At 39.9% G+C, this 26,299-nt stretch overlaps 3 protein-coding genes across 4 annotated transcripts in view; 1 reads left to right on the top strand and 2 right to left on the bottom strand.

Moving 5' to 3' along the window:
- The first annotated feature begins 20 nt into the window (after positions 1-20).
- Positions 21-9,038, top strand: RBM48 (RNA binding motif protein 48). Of its 2 annotated transcripts, none has more exons than XM_044678786.1 (5): positions 21-159; positions 3,641-3,831; positions 5,862-6,007; positions 6,922-7,505; positions 8,776-9,038. In XM_044678786.1, exons 1-5 carry the CDS (start codon positions 49-51, stop codon positions 8,860-8,862), a joined length of 1,119 nt encoding a protein of 372 aa, XP_044534721.1. In that variant the 5' UTR covers positions 21-48; the 3' UTR covers positions 8,863-9,038. The 2 variants fall into 2 exon arrangements, with proteins under 2 accessions (XP_044534721.1, XP_044534720.1); XM_044678785.1 differs by having other exon boundaries at positions 24-159; positions 6,931-7,505.
- LOC123249667 (EF-hand calcium-binding domain-containing protein 1-like) lies at positions 9,039-24,416 on the bottom strand. Its single transcript, XM_044678789.1, has 6 exons — positions 24,314-24,416; positions 19,707-19,862; positions 17,157-17,261; positions 14,856-15,007; positions 10,210-10,314; positions 9,039-9,249 (listed from the first exon to the last, which is right to left on the bottom strand). The coding sequence occupies exons 1-6, from the start codon at positions 24,414-24,416 to the stop codon at positions 9,190-9,192; spliced, it is 681 nt and encodes a 226-aa protein (XP_044534724.1). The 3' UTR covers positions 9,039-9,189.
- The window catches only part of FAM133B (family with sequence similarity 133 member B), a 42,404-nt gene continuing 33,292 nt past the window's right edge, over positions 17,188-26,299 (bottom strand). Inside the window, exon 12 of the transcript XR_006506395.1 lies at positions 17,188-17,261. The gene's annotated coding sequence lies outside the window, so the exon portion shown is untranslated. The remainder of the gene's footprint in view (positions 17,262-26,299) is intronic.

The raw sequence follows: 26,299 nt of genomic DNA, 5'->3' as shown, positions 1-26,299 counted from the left end.
TCCAGGCGGAAGTCGGCGTCTGAGAGTAGGGGGACCAAATCGGGTAGGATGGCGGACCGCGGCGGGGAGTTGGGAGGCTATCACCCTCACCACGCGCAGCGTGCTGTTTGTGACTCGCGGGCCAAGTACCGGGAGGGCCGGAGGCCCCGTGCAGTTAAGGTGAGAGAAGCTGGATGATTTGGACTTGCCCCACAGGCACCCAGCCTTCTCCCAGACCTTGTCCGGGCCCGAGCGCCTTAAATGGCTAGATAGATAGTGGAGCTGCTACAGAGGAAACCGGCCCAGAGAAGTGCCGTGGCTGGTCCGGAAGCTCCTAACTCAGCAGGCGTCCGGCCGGGATTCGAACTTAGAGCGTTTCCATCACAGCGAACCTTCCAAACTCGGTGTTTTCTGTTTCCTGTGCATTTCACTTATCTGAGCAGCCTGACAGGATAGGGCTCAGGCGAGTGCTGTTCCCGTTTTTGCGAATGAGGGAAAGCTCCAGAGAGTTTAAAAGTGATTTTTACAAGGTCGAACAGCTAGTAAGCGTCCAAGACAGGATTTGAAGCCAGGTTCAAATCCCCTCCCTTGCCACTTTTGAGAATTGCAGAATTTCAGAGTTGGAAGGTTCATCCAGGACCATCTAGAACAGCCTCTCCAGGAAATCCCCTCTATAATGGGCATTTACATGTTTCTAAAATATCTCCACATATACATACAAACCATTCCATTTGTTAGGAAGTTTTTCCTGACATCATGTCCAGTTTTACAACTCCCATTCATTGACTCTGGTTTTTATCCCTTGGGCCAAACAGAATAAATCTAATTCTACGTGACAGTTCTTTAAATACTTGCACACTGCTGTCCAATCAGTCACTAAACCCGTATCTTAACCAGTGGTAAGGCACTGTGTTAAGCATTGAGAATTCTGAGAAAGGTAAGGAACTCACACTTAAATGGGGCTGATGACCTACAAACAACCATATATATTTGTAATAAAGATTAAATTGGAGATATTTCAGAGGGAAGGCATTAGAATTAAGGAGTGAGAAAGATTTCCTATAAGATTTTAGCTAAGACTTGAAAGAAGTCAGAAGCTTGGAGGAACAGATGAGAAAGAGTATTAGTCCTTTTCTTTTCAGCATCATTTTTTATTTATCTTTTACATTTAATTTTATTATAAAGATATTCTACCAATTACATATAATAACAAATTTCCACGTAATTTCTATGAAGTAATATGGTCCAAATTGTCTTCCTCCTTTCCCGCCCCCTTCCTGGAGCTGGCAAGCAATTTGATCTGGGTTATACATGTATAATCATGCAAAACATTTCCATATTGTTCATTTTTGTAAGAGAATAGTCATATAAAACCTAAGCCCCAAAATAAAAACCCAAATAAACTAAAGTGAAAAATTGCATGATTTGATCTGCACTCTGATTCCAATAGTTCTTCCTTTGGAGGTGGATAGCATTCTTTGTCATAGAATCTTCCTGGATCATTAGATTGCTGAGAGTAGCCAAGTCTCATTCCACAATGTTGCTATTACTGTGTACAGTGTTCTCCTGGTCCTGCATATTTCACTCTGTATCAGTTCATGTAGGTTTTTCCATCACATCATTTTTACAATGATGCCCAAACACTTTTGCTTTGTAAAGGAAAGCACAAATAGTCTAGGTCAGTCTGCCCAAGGAGACAATGTGAACAGGTGTATAAAGATAAACAAGGCTCTGTAGAGATACTACCCTTTCTTCTATTGTGCCAAAAGTTCCAGAGTCCATTAGTATATCAAAAATCTACGGGTTACTAGAAACAAAGTAGGCTTAACATCCATAGAGAATAGGTAAATAAATTGTGCTACATGAATGTAATGGATTGTTACTATGCTGTAAGACAGATGAATATTATGACCACAGAGAAGAATGGGAAGCCATGCACAGAGGCAGAGTGAAGCAGAACCAGAAAGGCATACAAAATGACTACACCACTCTCAATGGAAAGAACATCCTTTAAATTAAGTACTGTGAATTATAATGACCAGACTTGGCCCCAAAGAAGAGATATGATACCTTACTCTTTTTAGGGTATGGAGCACTGCATATAGTGTCATCTTTTTCAGTTTGGTAGTTAGTTTTACTGATCTTTTTTTATTCTGTATTTATATGAGATTGCTCTCTAGAAGGAAAAAGGAGAAGGAATACACTGAAAAATGTGAATGTCATGCCAGTTTTAAAAAAGAAAATCTTCAGATTGTAATTATTTGTGGTTTAGATTTACATAGTGCATACATTAAAAAAATTTTTTTTCTTTTCAAGGGCTCAAATTGAACTATAGTTTCATTCAGCTTTTAAATGAAGAAAATTATCTTGAGTCTAGTATAACATGGATACTTGAAATTGACAGATAACCTACAATCCCCTGTGATTTCAGGCTAGAGAAAAGCATGCAGATTTTTAAAAATTAAACCAGAGATTCTTAAACAGTTTTTTGTAATGGATCTGTTTAGCAATCTGGTGAAGCTTTTGGATCCCTTTTACAGAATAATGTTTTATTGCTTACATTCATGATTGAAGGAAATGTTTAATTTTAATTAGAAGCTAGTAAAAAATAAAGATGTAAATTTTTTTCCATCCTAGTTCACAGACCTCTGAAATCTATCAGAGAAAGCCATAGGTTTAAGAACCCTTTTGCTAGTTTATTGCTTAATTTTGTTAAAAGAACTTCTGGTGTTGTAGAAGAATATCAAATTGGGAAGCAGGATACCTGAGCTTACCCTCTCTAAAGAGAGTTTTTAGCTAGGTATGTGACCCAAGACTTTCTTTGGGTCTTAGTTTTCTTTTCTGCAAGGTGAAGCAGTTAACTGGATAGATTCTAAAGTATCTTTAAACTTATAACCTCAAAAGACTTAAAATAAGTTTTATGTTATCTCATTTGATTTTAAATAGCCTGCCTAGATTTATACCAGGTGAGTAGACATCCATTCTAATTATATCTATTTTTGTCGGTTTCTACACAATCACAGGGTTATTGTGAAGAAAGTATATTTTGAAACATTTTATAGAAGAGATTTGTTATTCTGTGACTAGTCAAAGCATTGTAGTTGGTAAATTATGTTTTAGTCTCAACTCTGGCCTGGTTAGACCTTATCATGAGAATTTTAGGTACCACATGTGGAAGATAAATTGGACTATGTCCAAAGGAAAGTGAGTGGAATAGTGAAGGAACTAGATAATACATAATATAAAGATTTCTAAAGAAACTGAAGATAGCCTGAAGAAGAGAGGATTTGGGGGGCATTGGGAGATGGGCAGGAACACTATGTTAGATAATTTCTATTTCAAGGTCTGCTATCATTTGGGGGAGAAATTTTGCTGACTTCAAAGGGCAGAAAACTAGCAAGGGTAAGAGAGAGGTAGATTGTAGTTCCCTGTAAGGAGAATTGTCCTTACATCTCTGTTTTAAAGTGATTTGTCTCAGAAAAACAAGAGATTGGAAGATCACACATCAGAGATGCTGTTGATGGTGTGATCCCTACTTTAGTATGGGTTGGACCAGATGACTCCTGTGTTCTCCTCTCAGAGATTCTGTGATAATTATTAGGGCAGAGCTGTTCAAGAAAGTATCTGTGAAAAACATTTAACATATCTGTATTTCCTTTAGGTATATACAATCAATTTGGAATCTCGGTACTTATTAATTCAAGGAGTTCCCGCTGTGGGAGTTATGAAGGAGTTGATTGAGCAATTTGCTTTATTTGGTGCTATTGAACAGTATAATGCTCTAGATGAGTATCCGGCAGAAGAATTTACAGAAGTGTATCTAATTAAATTCCAAAAATTACAAAGTGCAAGGTAATGTATCTGTCAGCTTTCTCCCTTTCTCTTTATCACTAACCTAGCCCAAGGCTGATCTTTCTTCATATCTAGATTACCAAAAAATCCTGAATATTTAGGTCCAATTTAAGATTTGTTTCCACCACAAAGCTCTCCCCATTTTCAACCTATGTGAAGCTTTCTCTTCTTTTATTTTCAATAGCACTTATAATCTGTATCACATAATTGAAGACTTGATTTTCTGCTACCTTGAATAATCTATTCCAAATATATGTTTCAACCAATATAGAATGCTATTTTGCATGATAATAAAAATTTTAAAATTCAAAGTATACATATATATGTTTCATTGTAGCATTTAGCACAGTGCCTGGCACATAGTAGGTGCTTACTAAATGTTTATTGATTATCCAAATGTATTGTAAGCTTCTTGAGTCAGATCTGGAGCCTGTTTTTCTGCTACTTTTCTTAACCCTCATAGTGATAGGAACACAGTGGATGCTTAAAATTTTCTTGAAGACATCCTCATTTTCTTAATGTATTTAAAATTTTTTTAAAAGTTGTCAATAATTTCAAGTGTTAGATCTCCCTTAAAATACAAGAATCCTTATCCTATCTGCCATTTCTAGTCTTATAGTTTTCCCCTTTCTCATAGGATCATAATTTAGAGTGGGAAGGCAGCTTAGAGGCCATCTGGCCCAACTCTTTCATTATAAGATTAGGAAACTTTATTTCTGAATGATGAAGAGATTTATTCAAAGTTATAGAGGTAGTACTGACCGAAGAAATGACCAAAGATACATGGACTCCTAAGGCCAAGTTTTTTTTTTCTTCTCATTTCATCATGCCCCTTCTGCCAAGTGCCTTCATATGCACTGTCTTGCTCATCGTTCCTCTCTCACCATCATAGTCTTCCATAGTCTGATATGGTCTCCTCCTCTTTTTCTTCAGATTTCTAGATTCCTTCAAGATGCACCTCAAGTACCACCTCTTAGATGAGGTCTCTTAATCTCCTCAATGGTTAGTGTTTACACTGTTGTGAAAATATTGTATGATGTTTCACCTACACTTTATATTATCTGTGGATATGTTATATTCTCTTAGCCCCCATTTCTTCCTTGGGCTCCTTGAGGACAAAGACTGTTTAGTTTTTGACTTTGGATCTATCCCCAATGCCTCGGACAGTGCTTGCAATTAGCAGGTACTAATAAATGTTTTTTTTTAATTAAAAATGACTTGCTACAAGTGTGTATTGTGGCACTGAGCTCAGTTGGCTAGCACATGGTGCTAAGAATATGAAGTAGAGGCAGCATTGTAGAAAATACATCATAGTCAGAGGTCCTGAGCTGAATCCTTCCTTTGCTCAATAATACTTCTATGACTTAGAGCAAGTTTATTTACTTCAGTTTCTTTGTAAAATGAGGGTTGGGGTAGATGCATCCCTAAAGTCCTTTCTAGCTCCAAGTCTTATAATGTATGATCTAAATTCATTGCTTGTTCCTCACGAGGACCATTTGGCTCTATATAGAGGGAAGCTTTGTTCCATGACCACAGATTACACTTCAGTCCAGCCAGCTGTGGCAGATATGTGCCACCAGTTCAAGAAAGACTGGAAGAGACAAGGTAAAAGGCTCATCGAAAACTCAGCATGTTTAGCAAAACAGCACCAAACATTTTTGTTGTTCAGTCATTCAGTCATGCCTGACTCTTCCTGACCCCATGGACGATAGCTTGTCAGGCCTTTCTCTTTTCCATTATCTCCCATAGGCTATCCATACTCATATTTGTTGCTTCCTTGACACTATCCATCTCATCCTCTGGTATCCCCTTTTGCTTTTGATCTTTCCCAAAATTCATAATTGATCCTGGATCAAACCACAGGGTCATATTCATATAGGGGCAAGAATCTATAATGTGAGAATCATTCAGATACTATAGAATTTGTGAATCTCAAAAGTTTGCTTTTGTTGGTGAATTTTAATTACTCAGTTGTGTTATCAATTGAGTGAACTTAGATTAATATTTTGGACTCTCTTATTTCTATTTAGGATAGCCAAAAGAAAATTGGATGAGCGAAGTTTTTTCGGTGGTTTACTTCATGTGTGCTATGCTCCAGAATTTGAAACAGTACAAGAAACCAGAGAGAAATTACAGGAGAGGCGACGATATATAGCAAGAACAACTGGGATTAAAGGTTCAATCTCATTGTTTTTTACTTTTTATGAGAGCTTGGGTTAATGGGTATCAATTCCTACTCATTTGGCAAGTACTTCCACCTTTGCCTGGCAACTGGCTACATCATCAGATGCCTTCACCTGATTTTCTTGACCTCCTTAGCTGCCTAGCCCAAAATACCTAGATTAGACTAATGAGTATCTGAGTGATCAGGACAGATTGTATCTTGATAAGAACAGCCAGGATTAGGGTTCTGTATTTTCCAAGACTATATTTCTAGGAATCATCTTTGGCTCTTCCTTTTTCTTCAAACCCAGTCAATCAGTTATCCAAGTCTTACCTCCACAATATGTATTACACTTTCTCCTCCTTCATTACCTTTCACCTGGACTCTTATAAAAGCTTCTGAATTTGTTTTCCTGCCTTCAGTTTTTTTGCTTCCTAATCTGACCTTCATGTAATTGTTTAAAAATCTGTCTGGTACATAGATCTGACATGCCAGTTTTGTTTTTAAGATGGCAAATTCTTTAGCCTAGGATTTCATGCCCTCTGAAATATGTCCTTATTTCACACTCTTTTCCTTCATTTATTTTGTGTTCTCACCAAACTTAAATACTTGCTGTTCCAAAATCCATTTCTGTATTTCCCAGCCTTTCTGCATCTACTCAGGAAAAACTTACAATTTGGGGACACTTGCCTTTGCTTGACAAAACCCTTTTCTTCCTTTAAAGCCCAGCTTATGTGCCACCAATTCCATGAAGCTTGAAAATCACCTTTTCCTGTTTGCATCTTCCTAGAGCACTTTGCTTGGATACTTTTCCCCCCAAAGTTTATGAATTAAGGGGAAAGCTCATCATTACAATTCAGATAGTACACATTATCAAAGTAACTAAAATAGTAAATTAACTTTTATTTTTTCTTTTATATTTTTAGAAGATAAAGTCCAACCAGTAACAAAGAAAAATATGAATACAGAACCTACATTTACAAAAGACCTCAGAAATTACTTTCAATCAAAGGCATCTGAATTTTGTGCAACTTCTTCAAATCCTTATACTGAAAATCCATGGAATTGTTATCCTAGCTCTCTGAATTCAACTCCATATCATATCTCCTCAAAGTATACAGCTTCTGAATCAGGAGATCTCTTAGAGAGAACTCTAATCTCCCCTCAGCTTGATAGAAACTATAACAAAACTATGTCAGATTATAACCAGAAGAACTCTTTGACTAAGAGTACAGAGATGGAAATGACTAGAACTTCACTAGGCTATATTGGACCCCAAAAGGTTATTCCTTCTAATAATGGGATTGCTAGATTCATGCCTCGAACAACTCAGCTGCAGGAGCGAAAGAGAAGAAGAGAAGAAGACCGTAAACTTGGAACTTTTCTTGAAACAAACCCCCAAAATAAGGAGGTTATTATTGGACCACAGCTACCAGAAATCCCTAAAGTGGATATGGAGGATGAGTCTTTGAATATGTCAGCTAATCTAATCCGTAATAAACTAAAGGAGGTATGTACACTTTTGAAAGCTACTTTGAAATAGTATTTTTAAATCTTTAAAGCAACTCAATAGCAGATTATCTCTGGATTTTTTTTAAACCCTTACCTTCTTAGAATCAATGCTGGATATTGGTTCCAAGGCAGAAGAGTGGTATGGACTAGGCAGTGGGGGTTAAGTGACTTGCCTAGGGTCACACAGCTAGGAAGTGTCTGAGGTCAGATTCAAACCAAGGACCTCCCATCTCCAGGCCTAGCTATGTTTAATACCAGTGCTCTGTGTCTAGTACCATAGATAGATTTGACTGTTTCTTATCTTGTTCATTATTGGTAGAACAAATTTTTTTTTTTTTTTTGCTGTTAACTACAACATACTGTTTCTTCCAGCCTTGTCATTTTATATTTCTTCTCTTTGGGACTGGATTTTTTTTTTTTTTAAGCCCTCAGATAAAAGGAAAGTGTAAAGGAGGAAGTATTATGTTTTCCCTTAGCTTTTCTGATACTTCAGCCTCTTGTTTGTGGGTTAGTGGATCTTTGTGCCTAAAAATGAAAACTTGGAGCAAATCAAGTGTTACCCAGAAAAGATGAAGTTGATTTGTGTGATCTTCAATTAATTTTTTTTTGTTTTGTTTTTTATATTTTTAAACCCTTAACTTCTGTGATTTAGTTCCTTGGTGGAAGAGTGGTAAGGGTAGGCAATGGGGGTCAAGTGACTTGCCCAAGGTCACACAGCTGGGAAGTGTCTGAGGCCAGATTTGAACCTAGGACCTCCCGTCTCTAGGCCTGGCCCTCAATCCACTGAGCTGCCCAGCTGCCCCCTGTGTGATCTTCAATTAACAAAATGACTTCTCTGCTAACAGAATTAACAAATATTTTTTACATTTCTGCTTTCCCCCAAGTTTCCTTTTCTCCCATCTGTTTTCCCATTGGTCTCTCCTGTGTCTCACACTAGCAGGAACATGAGACATAGCATTATTGGTTTAGATCTCCATTTTCATTGGTTTGGGGGAACTCGCAGGAAGACAATATCTTCTAATTCCCTTATCCCATTAGGCCAATCACTAAAATAGATTTCTGTGAAAATTTACAAGGAAAAGTGTTCTATCTTTTTATGGGCCAACAGTGTTGCTCTCATTCCTGTTCTTTGAACTCTAATCAGCTTTTCCCAAAGTGTGTACTTACTGTATTTCCCTCCAAAAGTTTATTAGCATGTGTACCATGCAACGAGAAGCAAGAAGGAAAATAAATCTGGTGTTTGATTCTTTTCTTTATTTTTTGCCCAGGTCATTTCTTCCCAACCAAAACCTTCAGAGAACAAGCTGGAAGATACACATACAAGTCGTCCATTAAAACAAAGGAGAAGAATATAGAAGATTATAGACCTGGAAATTGGCATGGTACCTTTTCCCAAAAAGATCACTTATGTTATTTAAATTGATAACTTTTGTTATTGTTGGTATTTCATATTGTATATCCTTTGCACATTAAATAAGGAAAATGATTCAATTTCATTTTAAAATCAGAACTTTTTTTATTTTTGCTGAGGTTTAAAAAGCCTGGTCATTTTGACATTTATTTTTTAAATGCAGGAACTCCATTTTCACATTTATTGTGCTTCTGTCTTAAAATAACACACTGCTTCATCTATTTGAAACTCCAGTATGATTCACAATGTAGATGTTGTTTAAAGCAGCTGTTCACAGTGAAAATTCATTGTTTATGTCTTTGAACGCCAGGGTTTCAAATTCAAGACACTTCTGGAAACAGAATGGGCCATAATTGAATGGTTAGGATATATATTGTTGCAGTTTAGTTTACATGAGTCTTTAACAATTCTAGCAATATTAAATTTAACAATATTAGCAATATTAACTTTGCTAAAATTTAAACTTTTCCCATTCTTCCTTGTATCCAAATCTAGTTTAGAGAGAAGACTTGAACAGTATTTGGAAAGAAGTTATGTCTATAGGGAAGTCAACTGATAGCTTGTTTAAAAAAACTGTCTTTAAGATGTTAGGACATTGAGAGTCTTTCAGATTTCTCACCCACTCATCCCCAGACTGTCTTTAACTTTGTGGTCCTTGTTTTGGACCAGACCTATGATTTTCTTCATGAGACATTTGCTCTTGTTGGCACTGGCTCTGCCGCTTAAGAGTCCTGAAGAGTAGCCAGGAACTCTGACAAGTTAAGAGACTTGCCCACTCACATGGCCACCGCATGGCAGAAGTACAATTTGAATCACCATATTAAGCTTTTTACCCACAAGGCCCTCCTGCTCTTGCAGTTATATCCCTTTATACTTACTCCTTTTGAATCCCACCTTCCCCAGCAGATGCCATCTCTCTGAGGGCAAAGACTGCTTCCTTTCTGTTTCTATGTCCCTATTTCCTAGCTTAGGGTCTTGAACTTTGTAGGCACTTAATGCTTGGTGAATTGAATAGATTCTTCTTATGGTTAAAGGGATTCTTTGCAAAGAACTAGCAGTTTTATGAGCCTGCACCAGTTTAGCCCAAGTTTTTTTGGAGTAGATTCTAGTTAGAGTAGGGTAAAATCTTCATGGCTGCCATATTTAATGCAAAGAACAGGGGAACTTTATAGAAGGAAGTGGTTTGCTAGGGCCATTTTCTTGGATCTTTGTGGGTTTAGGCTATTTACTCTAGTTTCCCTCCTCTAAGGAAGGTTTATGACATACATTAAGGGGGATGGTTTGCTAGTACCTCAGTTTCTGGTAAACATGGGCCAAACACCTCTAACAAAAGACGGTCTTTCTTTACTGCTTGTTCAAAATCTTCAAAAGACAGCTTCCCATCATTATCATAATCCTAGGAAGGAAGACATGCATTTTTTCATATACGATAATAATAGCTAGCATTTTTATAGCACTTTAAGGTTTATAAAGCCCTTTACAGATATCTCATTTAATCCTTGCAATAACCCTCAGCTGGTGCTCCTATTATCACTATTTTATAGACGAAGAAACTGAAGCAGACAGAAGTGATTTGCTCAAGATCATACAACTAGTAAGTATCTGAGTTCAAATTTCAACTCAGGTCAGCCAGACCCACTGTATTCCCTTTATCTCCCCATTACTCTTTTTCCATCCGCAATGCGTTTGGTACTTGAATCAAATCTTCTTTCCCCAAATCCTGTCCTCATACTCAAAGGACTTTAGCTTACATATTGACCCACCCTAAGAAACTCCACTCAGTTCCTCTTCCTGTTCACTTCTGCCCAACATTAACTATACACAAAAATGGTCTTAACCATGACTTTGTCATGTCCCACAAATGTATCACCAAGAATTCTGAAATCCCCTCATCTGATCATAATCTGTTGACTTCACCTTTCCCTCTGCCTTCTCTTACATAACCCTACATTCTCCCCAGGACCTCCAATCCCTGGACCTTTTCATTCTCTCCCAGGCCATCTCCCCCAACCCTGGCCACCCTCTCCTCTCCTCATCTCCACTTCTTGATGAACCAATTCAGCCATACCCTGTCCTCTTCTCTTGAATCTCTCACCCCTCTCATCTCTGATTACTCCTAACCACGTCTCCACTTTGGATCATTCCCACCATCCATCACCTCAACCCTACACAGAGGCCATCCATCAGAAGTGGAGAAAATCAGGTTAACTGTTTCCCCTGCTTCCATTACAAATGTTTGTTATAGAACCCCACCACCCTTACTCCTGCTAAGCAGTCTGACTATACTTCCCTTATCACCTCACTGTCCTGTTCTCCAAACTGACTCATCTCTCCCCAGATCTCCATGGCTCCCCCTCTTCCAGCTAAGGACCTTGCCTCATCTTTTTGTTTTGTTTTGTTTTTTTTTTCTTTTTAGCCCTTACCTTCCATCTTAGACTCAATATTGTATATTGGCTCCAAGGCAGAAGAGTGGTAAGGGCTAGGCAATGTGACTTGGCCAGGGTCACACAGCTGGGAAGTGTCTGAGGCTGGATTTGAACCTAGGACCTCCCATCTCTAGGCCTGGCTCTCAATCCACTGAGCCACCCAGTTGCCCCACCTTAACTCATCTCTTAACAGAAGTAACTGAGGCCATTCATGAACTCCTTCTTTCTTATCTCCCATCATTCAGGTGCCTTCTGCCTCTTCTTCACCCTCACATAATTTGGTGGTTATACTCCTTCGAGGCTAACCCCTCTATCTGTTCAATTGATTCAGTTCAATCCGCCACTCATTTAGGTAATCCCCAATCTCTCCTTGTCTACTGGCTCATTTCTGACTCCCTCAACTATTCCATCCTTAATGTCATCCTATCTCTCTAATACCTTTTGTGGCTAACCCCCTTGAAAAGGCCATCTTTAGTCAATGCCTTTGCTTTCAGGGTTTTTTTTTTTAATTTTATTTTTATTGTCATGCAAAACACTTCCATATAGGTCATAAAACCAAAAATACATTGATGTGAAAGATGACTCTGACAGTTCTTTCTCTAGAGGTAGAGAGCATTCCCAGTCATAAGTCCTTCAGGATTATCCCAGATCATTGTATTGCTGAGAGAAGCCAAGTTTTCATAGATACTCATAGTCCAATATTGCTGTTATTGCATACAATATTCTACCAATTCACTTTCAGTCTCTTCTTCGTCCCTTATAATTTTGCTTCTCAATTTATCATTCCACCAAAACTACTCTGTGCAAGGTTGATAATGATCTCCTGATTGCCAAATTCAATGTCTTTTTCTCAACCCTCGTCCTCCTGGACACCTTTGCAGCCTTTGACCCTGTCATTTACTTTCTCTTTCTTGACACTCCCTTCTCCAGGTTTCAGGACATCCCTTTCTCCTGGTTTTCTTTATATCTATCTGCTCCTTCTGACTCCTTTGCTGGATTTTTGTCCAGATCGCTTCCTTTCACTGTCGCTACCCCTCAGGATTCTCTCCTCTTTTCTTTTCCATGTCTCTTACTTCACTTGGTGAACTCATCAACTCCCATGAATTTAATCACCATCTCTATGCTGATGGTTCTCAGATCTACCTATCCTGCCTGATCTCCAGCCTCCTATCTCACACCTCCAATTGCTTTTTAGACATCTTGTCCAGGAAACATCTAAAGCTCAAAATGTCCGAAACAGAACTCATTATCTTTCCCCTAAACACCCCGTGCCTCCTATTACTATCCAGGGACAACACCATCCTGATCCCCCAGGCCCACAATCTGTGAGTCACCTTAGATTGCTCACTCTCTTCTATTCCCCCAGCCTCCATACCCAAGTGGATGCCAAGGCTTCACCTTTGGGGTCTCTCTTGCATACATCCCTTCTCTCCCCTGCTACTGCTCTCACCCTGGTGCAGGCTCTTATTGTCTCATGCCTGGACTACTGCAATAGCCACTGGTGGGGTCAGCCTGCCTCAAATCTCTCCCTGCATCCATCCATCCACCAAAGCAATTTTCCCGAAATGCAGGTCCAGTCATATCACATACCTACTCAATAAACTCCAGGGGGTTCCTTGCTGCCTCCAGAAGCAAATACAAGATGATCAGCTTTCAAAGCCCTTTGTAACCCAGCTCCCTCCTGCCTTTCCAGGCTTCTTCTGCCTTACCTCTTCACCATTAACTCTTTGATATAGTGATCCTGACCTTCTGGTTATTCCATGAACCAGACAGTCCGTCTCTGTTATGGGCATTTTCTTTAGGGTCTCCCAGGCCTGGAATGCCCTCACTGGCTATTTCATTGGTCACCTACTGGCTTCCTGGAATCCAAGTCTCATCTAAAGTACTATTTTGTACTGGAAGTCATTCCCAGTCCCTCTTAATTCTAGAATCTTTCCTCTCCTAATTTTCTATTCATCTTGTATTTGAACATAATTATTTGCACATTGTCTGCCCCATTAGACTGAACTATCTGAGGGAAAGTTGTACCTTTTACCTTTTTTTTTTTTTTTAATGTCCAGGCCTAGCACAGTGGTTGGAACTTATTGACCATTATACTACCCAGTTTGGTTTGTGTGTGTGTGTGTGTGTGTGTGTGTGTGTGTGTGTGTGTGTGTGTGTGTGTAAAAGAGAGAGATGTATAGCAGCAATTAACTAACTCTGTGAGGAAAACTAACGATAAAGCTAATTCAGACCACTAAAAAAGTTTTTGATCCAGCCTCAAATGTTAGCTTTTGTGACCCCTGGGCAAGTTACTTAACTTCATATGCCTTAATTTTCTCAATTGTAAAATGTAGATAACAATGGCACCCACCTCCAAAGAAGGCTGACAATCTCCTATGTATTAATAAAGTGCTTAGCACAGGGGCTGGCACATTTTAAGTACATAATAAATGCTCATTTCCTTCTTTCCTATGGCAACAAAAAAAAAAGGTCTTGTACAGGAGAGGAGGTAGATTGAAATTTGACTTTGTACTATTTGTGAGTAAAGATTTCCCCAATGAATTGACAAAGGATCAAACTATTGTGGAACTTCAAATCACTTTATATTAAAAGGCCAAGTATTTGGTGGGGAACCTACTCTGCTATGTAAAGCTGCGTGTGCTAAAACAAGCACATGAAGAATTCTAAGTATAAAACATAATCCCTTTTTGAAAGCACTTCCCTCTAGTTGAGGGACACAAAGTACATCTCTAAATTTTATAAAGAGCAAGAGTTAGATAAGGAAAAGGACAAAGTGTGTTGGAGTTATAAGGGAAGCTTCATGGATGAAAAGACACTCTACCTGGCCTTTAAAACATGAATAGGATCTGGCCAGACTCCAACTCTCTGATCCTGGGCATGTCACTTAAATTTAAACCTCTTTCCCCCCTCAGTTTTTTTCATGTGGAAAATAAGGGGGTTCCTACTCTATGCATTGGATCCTCATGGTCACCCAATGAGGCAGATAATATTTCATAGCTACCCCCATTTAATGATTAAGAAAAATGAGGTGTAGGTTATTCCCATTTTATAGATGAGAAATGTGAGATCCAAGTTAAGTACCTTACCAACAGCCACACAGCTGACAAGTATCACAGAGAAGATTTGAACCCAGGCCACTTCCAAAAGCAAAACCAGTTCGTTTTTGATTCCATGCTGCCCCCACAAAATGCCATTTTAGCAAGATTAAGCCAATGGCAGTGGTGTGTAAGAGTCAGAGAGACAGAGACAAGTCAAGGAAGCCAGCCAAGACACTTGAAATAATTTACAGACATAAGGCCTAGGCCAAAAATCAGCCTTTGACCCAATAAATGGCATTATGTGAAAGACTGAAAATTTGATAATGAAATTGCCCATATCTTATAATAATTCAGTATCCCTGACTTCAGTTTTATCTGTTTCTTGTGGTAGGAAAAAAACATTTTTTCTCCCAACTTCTGCCCTCCACTGTCTGTTCGGAAGACTAAGTAGCCATTCGTTACATACTCACCATTTTCTTCAGTGTTATTTCTACTAATTCTTTTATTCCTTCAATCGGATCTTCTTCCACTGGATGTTTGAGGAGACTGTTCTTCAGCATGTCAAACATTTCATCCTGGGAAATATATCCATCCCCATTCACGTAATAAACGTGGTAACAGTCTTTTTGAAGCAGGAGGAAAAACATCCTTTTATTTGAGCAGTTAACCTTGTTTCATTTTCCCCTTAACTATCATAAAGCATTATTATATCATCACTAGATTTTATACAATATGGGAGGCAAAGAAAGAACTCTGAATTTAGCGTCATAGGATTCAACTGTGTTACGGACTGGCTGACCTCCAAAGCTCCTTCCAGCTCTATGGCATGATATTATTTGCAAATGGAACACAGCAGCAAACATTCTTGACAACTAAGTGGGATTTATACTAGGAATCCAAGGATTATTCAACATTAGGGAAACAAACATATCAGAAAAATGTGTAAATCATAAGGTGCTCTCAATACATATAGAAAAAGCTTTCAGTAAGAAGACATTCATTCATGATTGAAAATAAAACTAAGAAAAGAAAGAAACACTTTCCTAATAACCTTAAGAAGCCGAGCATGCTTGTGCATGCCAGTAATCCCAGCTAAGAGGGAGTTGGAGCCTCTTTCTTGAGCTCTGGAGTTCAGAGAGCTGCCAGTCACATGCATGCACTAAGAAAAATATCCACGTGATGAGCCTTTGTGTGAGAGAGTGGGAGGAGAGGGGAACCAGCCCAGGCGGGAAACAGAGCAGATCCAAAGCCCCATGCCAACCAGAATGAGACCAGGCCTGTTGATAGCTCCTCAACTTTGGCTGGGCCACATGAGGTGACCCGGTCTTTAAAACAAAAGTAAATAAAAACATGAAGTACATTACCATGTTAAAAAAATTACAAAATAAAGATGCACACTCTTCCCTACTGCTTTTTTGGACATCATCATAGAAATGTGAAAAATCAAAGTAAGGTAGGGAAAAAAATTAGAAGGATTTACATAGGAAATGAAGTCAAAACATTATTTGTAGATGCCATTATTGTTTGCCTAGAAAATGTATACACCTCAGAAAAAGAAGAAAGAGTACGAAGGTTGAATGTTATTAAAAAAAACTCATAAAAATTATTTGTATTCTCATAGGGTTCCAATAAAAATTTAAAAATATCAAACATCTCAGATATTTCCTAGCTGTGTGACCTTGGGCAAATCCTTTACCTCCATTGCCTAGCCCTTTACTATTCTTCAGCCTTGAAACCAATATACAATATTTTGATTCTGAGATGAAAGGTATTTTCATTTTTCATATGACTCCTGTAAAAACTGAATTTTTAAAAAACTGAATGTGAAACTTATTTCTAAAAGATTAATGTTTGCAAACATACTCAGAACACACATATGATCTTTATAAAGATAACACTGAAGTTGCATTGAAAATAAATGGAAGTTTTAAACAGTTGAAGTAAATTCAGTTTTTACAGGAGTCGTATGAAAAATGAAAATAATTCCTATGTTTATTATTGATTTATTAGCAACATCAGCGGTTTTCATTGTTGTTTTCAGTCAAGTCTGACTCTTTAAGGCCTTATTTGAGACAAAGTTACTGTAGCAACTGGCCATTTCCTTCTCCAGCTCATTTTACAGATAAGAAAACAGGCAAACAGGGCTAAGTGACTTGCTCAGAGTCACATAGCTAGTAAGTATCTAAGGTCAGTTTTGAACTCGGGAAGGTGAGTCTTCCTGACTGAAGCCCGAAAGCTATATTCACAACCACTCAGATACCCAAAACTAGATAAAATCATAAAAAACAAATACGAAAAAATTGACAAAATATCAATAGCAAATTTTAAGTGGGCAGAGCAGATAAATGTCCAACAGTCTTCACAGTTTTAAAAATATTAAGTAGTTATTAAAACCATGGAATCTTCAGCAAAAAGCAAAGCAACAAACCTAGATCAGTTGAACAAAATATAGATATCAGAAACAGAACAAAATATGTGCAAAAGATGACTATTTTAAAGAAAAGGCCAAGCATTAATCTTGAGAGACAAATTGTTGAAATTCAGGAAGCAGTGAACTACATAAGGGAAGTATTTTAGGGAGTCAGGTTATTTATTTTGTTTTTGAAATCTGCAGTAAATTCTTAATGCCAGCCCAGGTGAGGCACTAAAAACAATTTAATTGGCGAAAGACTCAAAGATGCTGGCATACCAGCTTTTAAAGCACTGAATGATGAAATTTAGACTGATTTCGGTTGCCCCAAACAATAAATACCCGAGCCCCAAATTCTTACATTTCAATTTTTCTTCAAAAGTTCCGCGGAGAAACACAGATAATCCTTCAACCCATTCAGTTGCACTAATGCGATTGTCACTGTCTTTGTCAAAAGCCCCAAACACTGAAAGTAAAGAAGATGTAGGCTTATAGGGACTGTAATTTAGAGACAAAATCTAATTCTTATTCTTATTATAATTCCATAGTATATCAGGAGTCATTTACCATAATCTATGGATTAACTTTTAAAATATTTTTATAACAATTGCACTATAATTGGCTTCCTTTTAAATCCTATATATTTTTTATATAAAAACATTCTGAGAAAGGGTTCATGTGCTTTACCTGAGTGCCAAAGAAGCTTATTCTATTTAAAAAGAATTAACAAGACTTGTTTTATAGAGAGAGAAATAAAATTATTTTACCACATATAAAGCAAAAGAGTTTAGATAAGTTTCTTTCCTGGGGAAATCCAAAAAGTTCAAGTATTAGAAAAAACAATTTACTTTTCTCTTGAGAAGCTCTGTTATGGTAAATTACAAAGTACACAGATATTTTATAAAGAATTATTTTTTTAAATCCCTTACCTTCTGTCTTAAAATCTATACTGTGTATTGATTCCAAGGCAGAAAAGTGGTAAGGGCTGGGCAATGGAGGTAAAGTGACTTGCCCAGGGTCACACAGTTGGGAAGTGTCTGAGGCCAGATTTGAACCTAGGACCTCCCATCTCTAGGCCTGGCTCTCAATCCACTGAGCCACCCACCTGCCACTGATATTTTTAATAATGAAGTAAAAAGTAGGCAGATTTTCTCAAAGTTCATCTGTTTAATTAAATTATGAATTTAAAAGCCATCTACCAACATCCTAAAAAAAATAAAGAATAAAATCTTTATTTATAAAAATAAAAGGCAGAGTTAAGAACAAAGGAATTGACAAGCTCCAAACAGCCCAAGAAAATGCTCTGATTCTAAGGACACCCTGCATACTGTACTTGTGTAGGATTAACGTCTCCATATGAGAGCACATTGGACCTAAAAGTTAGGAGAGACCCAGATTCAAATCCTAGGTTCAACACTTATATTCTGTGTAACCTTGAACAACTCACCTTAGCTCAAAGAAGGGGAATAAACATTTAGATAGCCCCTACCATAATTTGATCTTCACAAGACTGGGAGGGAGGGAAGGAAAACATTAGGAATTTAATTTATTAGAAGTTAGACTATACCATGATTTAAATATGGACACACATATAGAAAACTTTAGCTTTTAAGTTTTCAATATATTCATCTGTGTCTATCCCTCCATACATCCCTCCCTCCATCCATCCATCCCTCCATCCCTCCATCCATCCCTCCATCCATACATCCTTCCATACATCCATCTATATTTAACATTTAAAACACAGTACAGACCTATGTATATTCAACTCCTAATGCTGCAAGCACACACACACACACACACACACACACACACACACGTATTTAAACAAGGTATAGTCCTGTCTGCATTCTTGGAAAGGAAAAATAATGAGACGTGGTGATACAAATATGACTTTCTATAGGCGAGCCAGACCTCTAGATACTGAGGGCTTTTCGGCCCTGATGAACTCTTTCCTCCTTCCTGCCATCATATCAGCCTTGCCCAAGTTCTCCAAGACCAAGTGACTATTAGCTTTCCAGTGCCAATTTCAGTAAAAGCCTTTTTTTTTTTTTTTTTTTTTTTTTTTTAAAGAATGATCGCCCCTCCTTGTGTCTCTAGATTCTTCCTCTTCAACTTCACTTTAAATTCTTGGTTCTTTTCAACTTAGCTCAGATGCCACCTTCTATAGGAGACCTTTTTTTTTTCCAGTCCCCCCACTAGCCAGCTTCTAATATCTTTCCCCTCAAAAACTACCTTCTATCCACTGTTGACATCTTCTAAATAGCTATTTATTTACATGCTGTCTCTTTTATTAAAATATAAACTCCTTGAGGGCAAGGACTGTTTTTACTTTTTCTTCCTTTCTGATCCTCTGTCCAGCATATGACAAATAAACCAGCATTTAAATTATTGATGATTAAAATGAAAGGGGAAAGAAACAATCCCAATGATGTAAATTTGGGGGTTGATTTTTAAAAATATATCTATTTAGTTCCAGTAATAGCAAATGCCTTTTGGATTAAGTGTTATACTCACCATAATTTGCTTTTGAGGGAGAAGAAAATTAAGTGAATTTCCCCAGAAAACTGTTCTCAGAATCTTTTATAAAAGAGACCAAAAGGGAACTTTTATTCAACTTTCATAGGATAGGAAACTGCCCATCGATTGTTCTGTGAAAGGCAGCTTCATCTAAAATACTCATTTGTTGACACATGTAAAACCCAGTGGAATTGCCCGCTGGCTACTGGAGTGGGGTAGGCGGAGGGGAGAGAAAGAACATGAATCATGTAGTCATGGAAAAATACTCTAAATTAATTAATTAATTAAAATTAAAAAAATAAAATAAAATACTCATTTGTCATTTGGATTGCCAGATAAGTGTGAAGACACTTGATGAGAAGTGGCACCTCCAATGGCTGTAGCTCCTTACCCCTGTTCATAAGCAGGTCATCAGTCATGCCAAAAACACCATGCAGGACGTTTCTAAACTCACTGCGATCTAGGCCCTCTTGGAGACTTCGTTTTTGTCCCTTTTCCATAAAGGAATAAAAAAGTTTTACAAGACACTCCAATTCTTTTTTGTTGACTGTGAAATGAAAAAAAGGGAAATTAATAAAATTTTAACTTTGTGTAATATAAAGAGCAATGGGAGAAGAGCTGGGGAAAGGTGTGTCTTAATTTTTTTTTCTGCTACCATGTGGGTGAGCAGGTCATCTAACCTTGCATATCCTTAAGCTTGTTTTCATTTATAAAATAAAAGAGTTTGGGCAGCTAGGTATTACAGTGGATAGAGAATCAGGCCTAAAGATGGGGAGTGGGGGGAAGGGGGTAGAGTTCAAATGTGATTTTTTCTTAGCTGTGTGACCCTGGTCAAGTCACTTAATCCCTTCTGCCTAGCTTTTACTGCTCTTCTTATAGTCAGGCTAAACGATCCCTCATCTCTTCTAATTCATTTCTGAATTCAATCTTCTAATGACCAAGTTCTAAATTCAATTCATTTCAGTAAGATTATATAACAGAGTAATTTCAAGAATTTTTGTGCTTTAGGTAAGTATGACAAACTACACTCAAAAGTGAGCAGTTCCTTTATAAGAATGAGATCTGGCATTTACATTGCACTTTGCAAGTTTGCAAAGGTCTTTATAAATATTTTCTTGATCTTCACTGTGCTTCTGAGAAGGCTATTTTGATCATAACTATTTTACAATTAAGGAAACTCAAACAGAGGCTAAATCACTTGACCAGTCACACAGCCAGTAAGTACCTCAATCAGGATTTGAACTTGTCTTCCTGACTTTAGACCTCAGACTCTCTATCTTATGTCACCTGCTGCCTTATGGAAGGAATGTAAGAGGAGGGCCAGCCCACCTTCCTGTTGCTTTGCATTTCAACTAAATATGTTGCTTAAAATTAGACGTTAAGTTCTGGTAGTTTTTTTCACTGAAGGACCACAAATGCTCTTAGCACTTCTCTAAATTTCACTCCCTGGGGAAAAAAATCCCTCTTCTCCCTTGTCCTAGTTGTCACCCCAGTTCCTGGTAAAGAGCTTTGGAAATCACATCTATCTCATGATCCTTTTCCTTTAGGAGTTAGCAAGCGGGACAAGACTTAACTCTGTAGAAGCCACAAGATGGTATAGAAATTGCTAGATTTGTATGTTTGCCTAAATATTGTGAGTCTAGGGGGCGATCCTTTTTTGGTTCAAGCTCCCTTGTGGTTGCCATCCCTTCATGGGGAAAGGGTGCCCCAAGATGTATATCCAAAGCCTGTCTGAGTGTCATTCCTACAGTGAACATACACAGCAAACAAACTCTTTTATCCAAGTAGATAGTAGAATAGAAATCAGGGAAAGTAGACTTCTGAGAATGTCAATCAGGCGATCCTGAATGAATGAGGATGCCCATTGGGAGGGAGATTGCTCAGCTCCATTGGGAGTCTCAGATCTCGCCCAAGGGGAGATTCCCCCCAAGTCTTTAGTGCCGTAGGCTGGGCAGAAAATGTTGGCTCTTCTCTGGAGTGGCTGCTTTCCAGTCTCTCTTCTTTCAAAGACCTCAAGAGGGTCTATTGAACCCTTAACTTCTGTGTATTGACTTATAGGTGGAAGAGTGGTAAGGGTAGGCAATGGGGGTCAAGTGACTTGCCCAGGGTCACACAGCTGGGAAGTGTCTGAGGCCGGGTTTGAACCTAGGACCTCCCGCCTAGGCCTGGCTCTCAATCCACTGAGCTACCCAGCTGCCCCAAGAGGGTCTATTGAAATGGAGAGCCAGGCCCAGATTTTTCTTCTTTCAAACTCTCACCAACTTTCCCCCGCCTGCAGAAGTGGAACCCGGAATCCTCAGTCTCCACCAATGAGGAGATTCTTATTGCAAATAAGCTTTGAGCCATCACACAGTAAGTCTGGAGGACCAAAGATGAATGATGCCAACCACATCCATCCAGACTTAAAAGTGCAGAGACCGTTATTCCTATTTGGACATGGACAATAGGGGGATTTGTTTAGCTGAACTATTCCTATTTATTATGAGGGGTTTTTTTTTGTCCATTGGGAAAGCAGCAGAAATACTAGTAAAATAAATTAAAAAACACACACACGAATGAACCCAAAATTCCACTTTCTTTCTGTAGGACACCCTTTCTGGTCCCCTCATCTGCTATAGCCTTGCCCTTGAGGGTTCTTTTCTATCTAATCTTTATGTATTTTTGCTTACATATTGCCTCCCTCATAAGAATAGAAGTTCTTTGAAGGCAGGGACTTTTTCTGTTTTTTTTTGTTTTTTTTTAAAAAACATCCACATTGCTTAGAGCATGTTGCCTGGCCAACAGTAATCAATAAGTCACTGTTGATTGGTTCATTGATTATCCAACATTAATGGGGAGACCAGCCAATGATAGTCCAGTTCAGAGTACTCAGTTGCCTGCTGCCAACCCCTGGGGGTGCTTTGTGAGCCTCCTTATCCATCACAGAAATCTGTGTGGATATAGAATGGAGGGGGCCCTGCCCCAATCCAGAGCATGTGCAGGCAGCCTGGGATTACTTTGTCTGATCACCACGTGGTGAATAAAAGACTTCATCGGTGGCCCAGTTGTACCTGCAAAAGTCAAACTGTTGTAGCTTCTCTGTGAGTGATCGAGAACTCTCAGCCTTTAGGAGGGGAGAGACGTATCCATCGTAGACTGGCCTCGAACACGCTGCCGTTCTGCTGCTTTATGCAGGCTGGCATATATGTTTGGGGGCACAGTCACTAGAATAATTTTGCTAGTCTCTGTGTTTATGATAAAGGTTCTTGTTTTTAATTGGGGGACAATAGGGAAGGGCTGACAAATGTAAAAACAAATCATTTAAAATGAATACAAGAAGGATGGGGAATTGGAGGGGTGAATGTCTGTGGCAGATACTTCTACGTTTGACTCCACTCTCCCAGGGAGCGAGGTGGCAAAGGGGAGAGAGAAGCCCCATTTTGGGGAGATGTCTGAACTTCTCAGTAAACATCTCTTTGTAAAAGCTAACAGATATATTCATTGGTTGTTAGTGATATCAAGGAGATGTTATTAGGTTAAATTATATTGGGGGTACAAATCATTGGCGATGATCTTCAGAGGGAAGAACCTGACAGAAGAACCCTACAGCCTTTCGGTGTCCCTGGCAGCAAGTACAAGCTGCTGTCCTGTGGGTATGGATGGCATGCCATACCCAGCTGTTCTGGGATCAAAAGGAGGAGATGGAGCCAGCCTTACTGGGGACCCAACCTGCTGGTGTATGCGTGGGTTGGGAAAGCGAGTCCAGAATGTCATACTCTTTGATCGAGTTATGGGTCCTTTTTGATTCTCTACTCTATTTCACTTCTCTACTTTTCTATTTTTTAACCAGAACCAAAGAAGGGGACTTAAGTCTTCAAGTAGGACTACTCTGGAGGAAACGGACTTGGACTAGTGTGAGGGGAGTTTAAGTGAGATAAAAGGGATGTCCGACAATAGCAGCCCCTAAGGTTACACATCCAGAGCTGGAATTTTACAAGGGAAGAAACCGAGGCCCAGAGGTCCCCTAACTTGCTCAAGCTCCCATCGGTAGGAAGTGGTAGAGTCTAAGCATGGATTCCAAGTGAGGGCCTCTGAGAAGAAACCAACAGTTTCTACGAGTCACGTTACCTTTGTCAGGGAACCCCAAACATCTCAGCGTCTTTGACAACTCGGTGCTCTTATCTGAGATGCTGTAAATGTTGTCTTACCTCAAAAGTTGCTTTTTATCTTTTAATTCTATTAAGCCATTAAACTCAGTGTGGTCACCTCATGCATCCAGTTCTTTCCTTTGATGGACTGTGACTCTGCCAACTCATTGTAACATTTTTTGTGAAAACATTTGAAGGCCAAAGAAAGAGCAGCAGATTTGGGAAGTCTAAAGAGTTGACAGATCCGTTCCCTGTGGGTTCCCTTTTGCTCTCTACACAAACCATAACAAAACTCACTCCTGGCTTTTCTGACACCCTTTACTTCTCTGGACATACGTGTGGCCCCAAGACTATGACTGATCGGACGAGAAGTTAGTTTTCTCGGCTCCTTTTGGCTGGACCCAGATTCCATCGGTGTCTTAACTCCCTCTGTTGGAAGGGATTCTGGGTGAGGGGAGCCTGAAACCAGGCCTTCCTGCCGGGATGGTGGCCACCTCCCTGCTCAAGTGTGAATACTACTATCTAACTGTGGATCTAATCAGAAGCCTTCTAAAGGCACATCCCTGACTGCTTCTCAGCGCTGCGTACCCCGGAGGATACTGCTGAAGGGGCAGTTTGGGCTACTGGAGAGGGAACAGGCTGCAAAAGCCAGGGGGCCCGAATTCAAGGAACGCTTGATTCTACGAGGCAGGCGACCCCGTTTCACTCCTCTGTGCTCTGGGCAATGGTCTTGGGTTAGTGGGGTGTCCACATTCCCCCAACAGGCCCTCTCCGGCTCTGGCAGCCAGGAAGAGCTGCTCTCCCATGGCGACAGGCGCCAGACCCGGCTGTCCTAGGTTAAAAAGCAGCTGGATTTCCCGGGAGAACTCACAGTGGGTGGCCGCTTTACTGAGGACCGTCACCGCCTTCTTAAGCTCCCTCAAGTCGAGGCTGTAGATCATTTGCCGCCTGTGGTGTTTCATGCTATGAGCCATTGGCAAAACCTGGGGCTGGGGTGGTGTGATGGGGGTGTGCTGAGGTCCTGAGTGCTCCCTGGGAGGCTATACCAGAGCACAGTGTTGCCATGCCAACCGTTCAGGAGCCAAACAGAGAGGATTCTGAAGGCTGGATTGGAAGAAGGGGCCATTCTAGGCTGTAGGAGAAAAGGGACACAAGACGAAATCCAAACGGGAACGCGAGGATATTCCACCCAGCAGTGAGAGGGGATGGGGCGGGTGCTGGCTGCGGGTAGTGAGCAAGTCCAGATTTCCTCGCGAAGCCCCGTGTGAATCGCCGGACAGCCGTCCTTGGGGCTGCCGCTGAGGGAGCGCTGTGAGGAAGGCTCGGGCCATTCTGATTTGAGGAATAACAAGGTCTCACCACGCAGTGGAATCATTTCAGGTTGACTCCCAAGGAAGTGGCCTTGAAAGGCCTGGCCTCGGGCCTCCGTTCAGCACTCCCTCGACCATTTTCTGAAAAGGGCTACAATTAGGTTTCTTTTCCACCACTTAATGGGCACATTCGAGCTTCTTACAGAGCGTGCCTGCCGTCTTCCAATAAAGGTGAAAGACCCAATTGGAAAGATCCAAAGTTCTTTAGGCATTTCTCAGGTTTCATTTTGATCAAAGGCCAAACTTTCACTCCTGACAAAGTGTCTTGCTGTTGTCAAGGTGGGGGGGAGAGGCTATTTTCTCCTCCTTCCCAACCCTCCATTAGAGGCAGTGTGGGTGAAGATCCCGGGCCTGCCCCCTCTAGGCTTTGTGAGCGGGGGCAGGTACGAACGCGGGAACGGCTAGTGTCACCTCCTCCCTGTGCGGGGGAAAACGCTGCGCCATCGCTGAGGAGCTGTACAGTCATCAAAGACCCTTCCTCACTCATTTCTGGTTTAATCAGGTAAAACCCTTTCACCAATCAATACCTTTAAATGCTTATAAAGATCTGCACGCTTCAGTTCAGGAACCAAGCATCCGGCCACCTCTCGAAGCACAGGCTGCTTCAGCAGAATCTTTGGGGGAAATGAAACTGCCTTCTCAGGTGGACTGAAGCTTTGTTCGGTAAGAATAATCTGACCTGAATCTGCCCTAGTATGACTGCATTAGACATCGACATAAAGTATTCTAGTTGGACCATTCTGTCTGTCTTTATTGGGATGAGTCTCTGATAAAAGCATCTGTCCAGAGGAGGGCAGAGGATGAGTCCAAGTCTTTGAGATGAAGCTCTATGTGGATTGACTGATGGAGGTAATTAGGAGTGTTAAGTCTGGAGATTCAGGGACAGATGGTAATTGGCTTTTGGGCCAAAAGAGAAGGATTTCTGCTTGACCCTAGGGGAGGGGCAGGACTAGGAGAAATGGCTAATGTTAGTGGCAGGTTAAGAGTTCAAATATAAAACTTCCTAACAATTCTAGCCATTCAGAGGGGGAATGACTTTTGTTGGGAGGTTGAGAGTAATACTTCTGTTAAGGTCTCCTTCCTGTCAGGCAAAGGCCAGGTAACTTGTCATCAGTGTCAGGGGTCTCATAGAAGAGAGACACTCAGGTCACACATGGGCTGGTCTAGAGCAGACAGGAATTCAACAAGGTTAGAACTTTAACCACTTGTTCTCATGTATCAGAGTTTGAGCTGAAAGGAACCTCAGAGGCCATCCAGCCCAGCCCATGTGTGACCTGAGTGTCCTCCCAGGGTTATTGGAAGGATCAAATGAGATACTTGCACTTTGCAAACCTTGAATATAAATGCTCCATTAGGCCTTTCCGTCAGTATTTCCTAGTAGGGGCAGTTAGATGGCTCAGTGGATAGAGAGCCAGACCTGAAGATAGGAAGCCCTGAACTCAAATTGCATCTCACACTTATGACTGTATGGCCCTGGGAAAGTCACT

This window comes from Gracilinanus agilis, chromosome 5 (genome assembly GCF_016433145.1).
Source record: "Gracilinanus agilis isolate LMUSP501 chromosome 5, AgileGrace, whole genome shotgun sequence".
Taxonomy (NCBI): domain Eukaryota; kingdom Metazoa; phylum Chordata; class Mammalia; order Didelphimorphia; family Didelphidae; genus Gracilinanus; species Gracilinanus agilis.
Note: the sequence above shows the minus strand (reverse complement) of the source record. Positions and strands in the feature narration are given on the sequence as shown.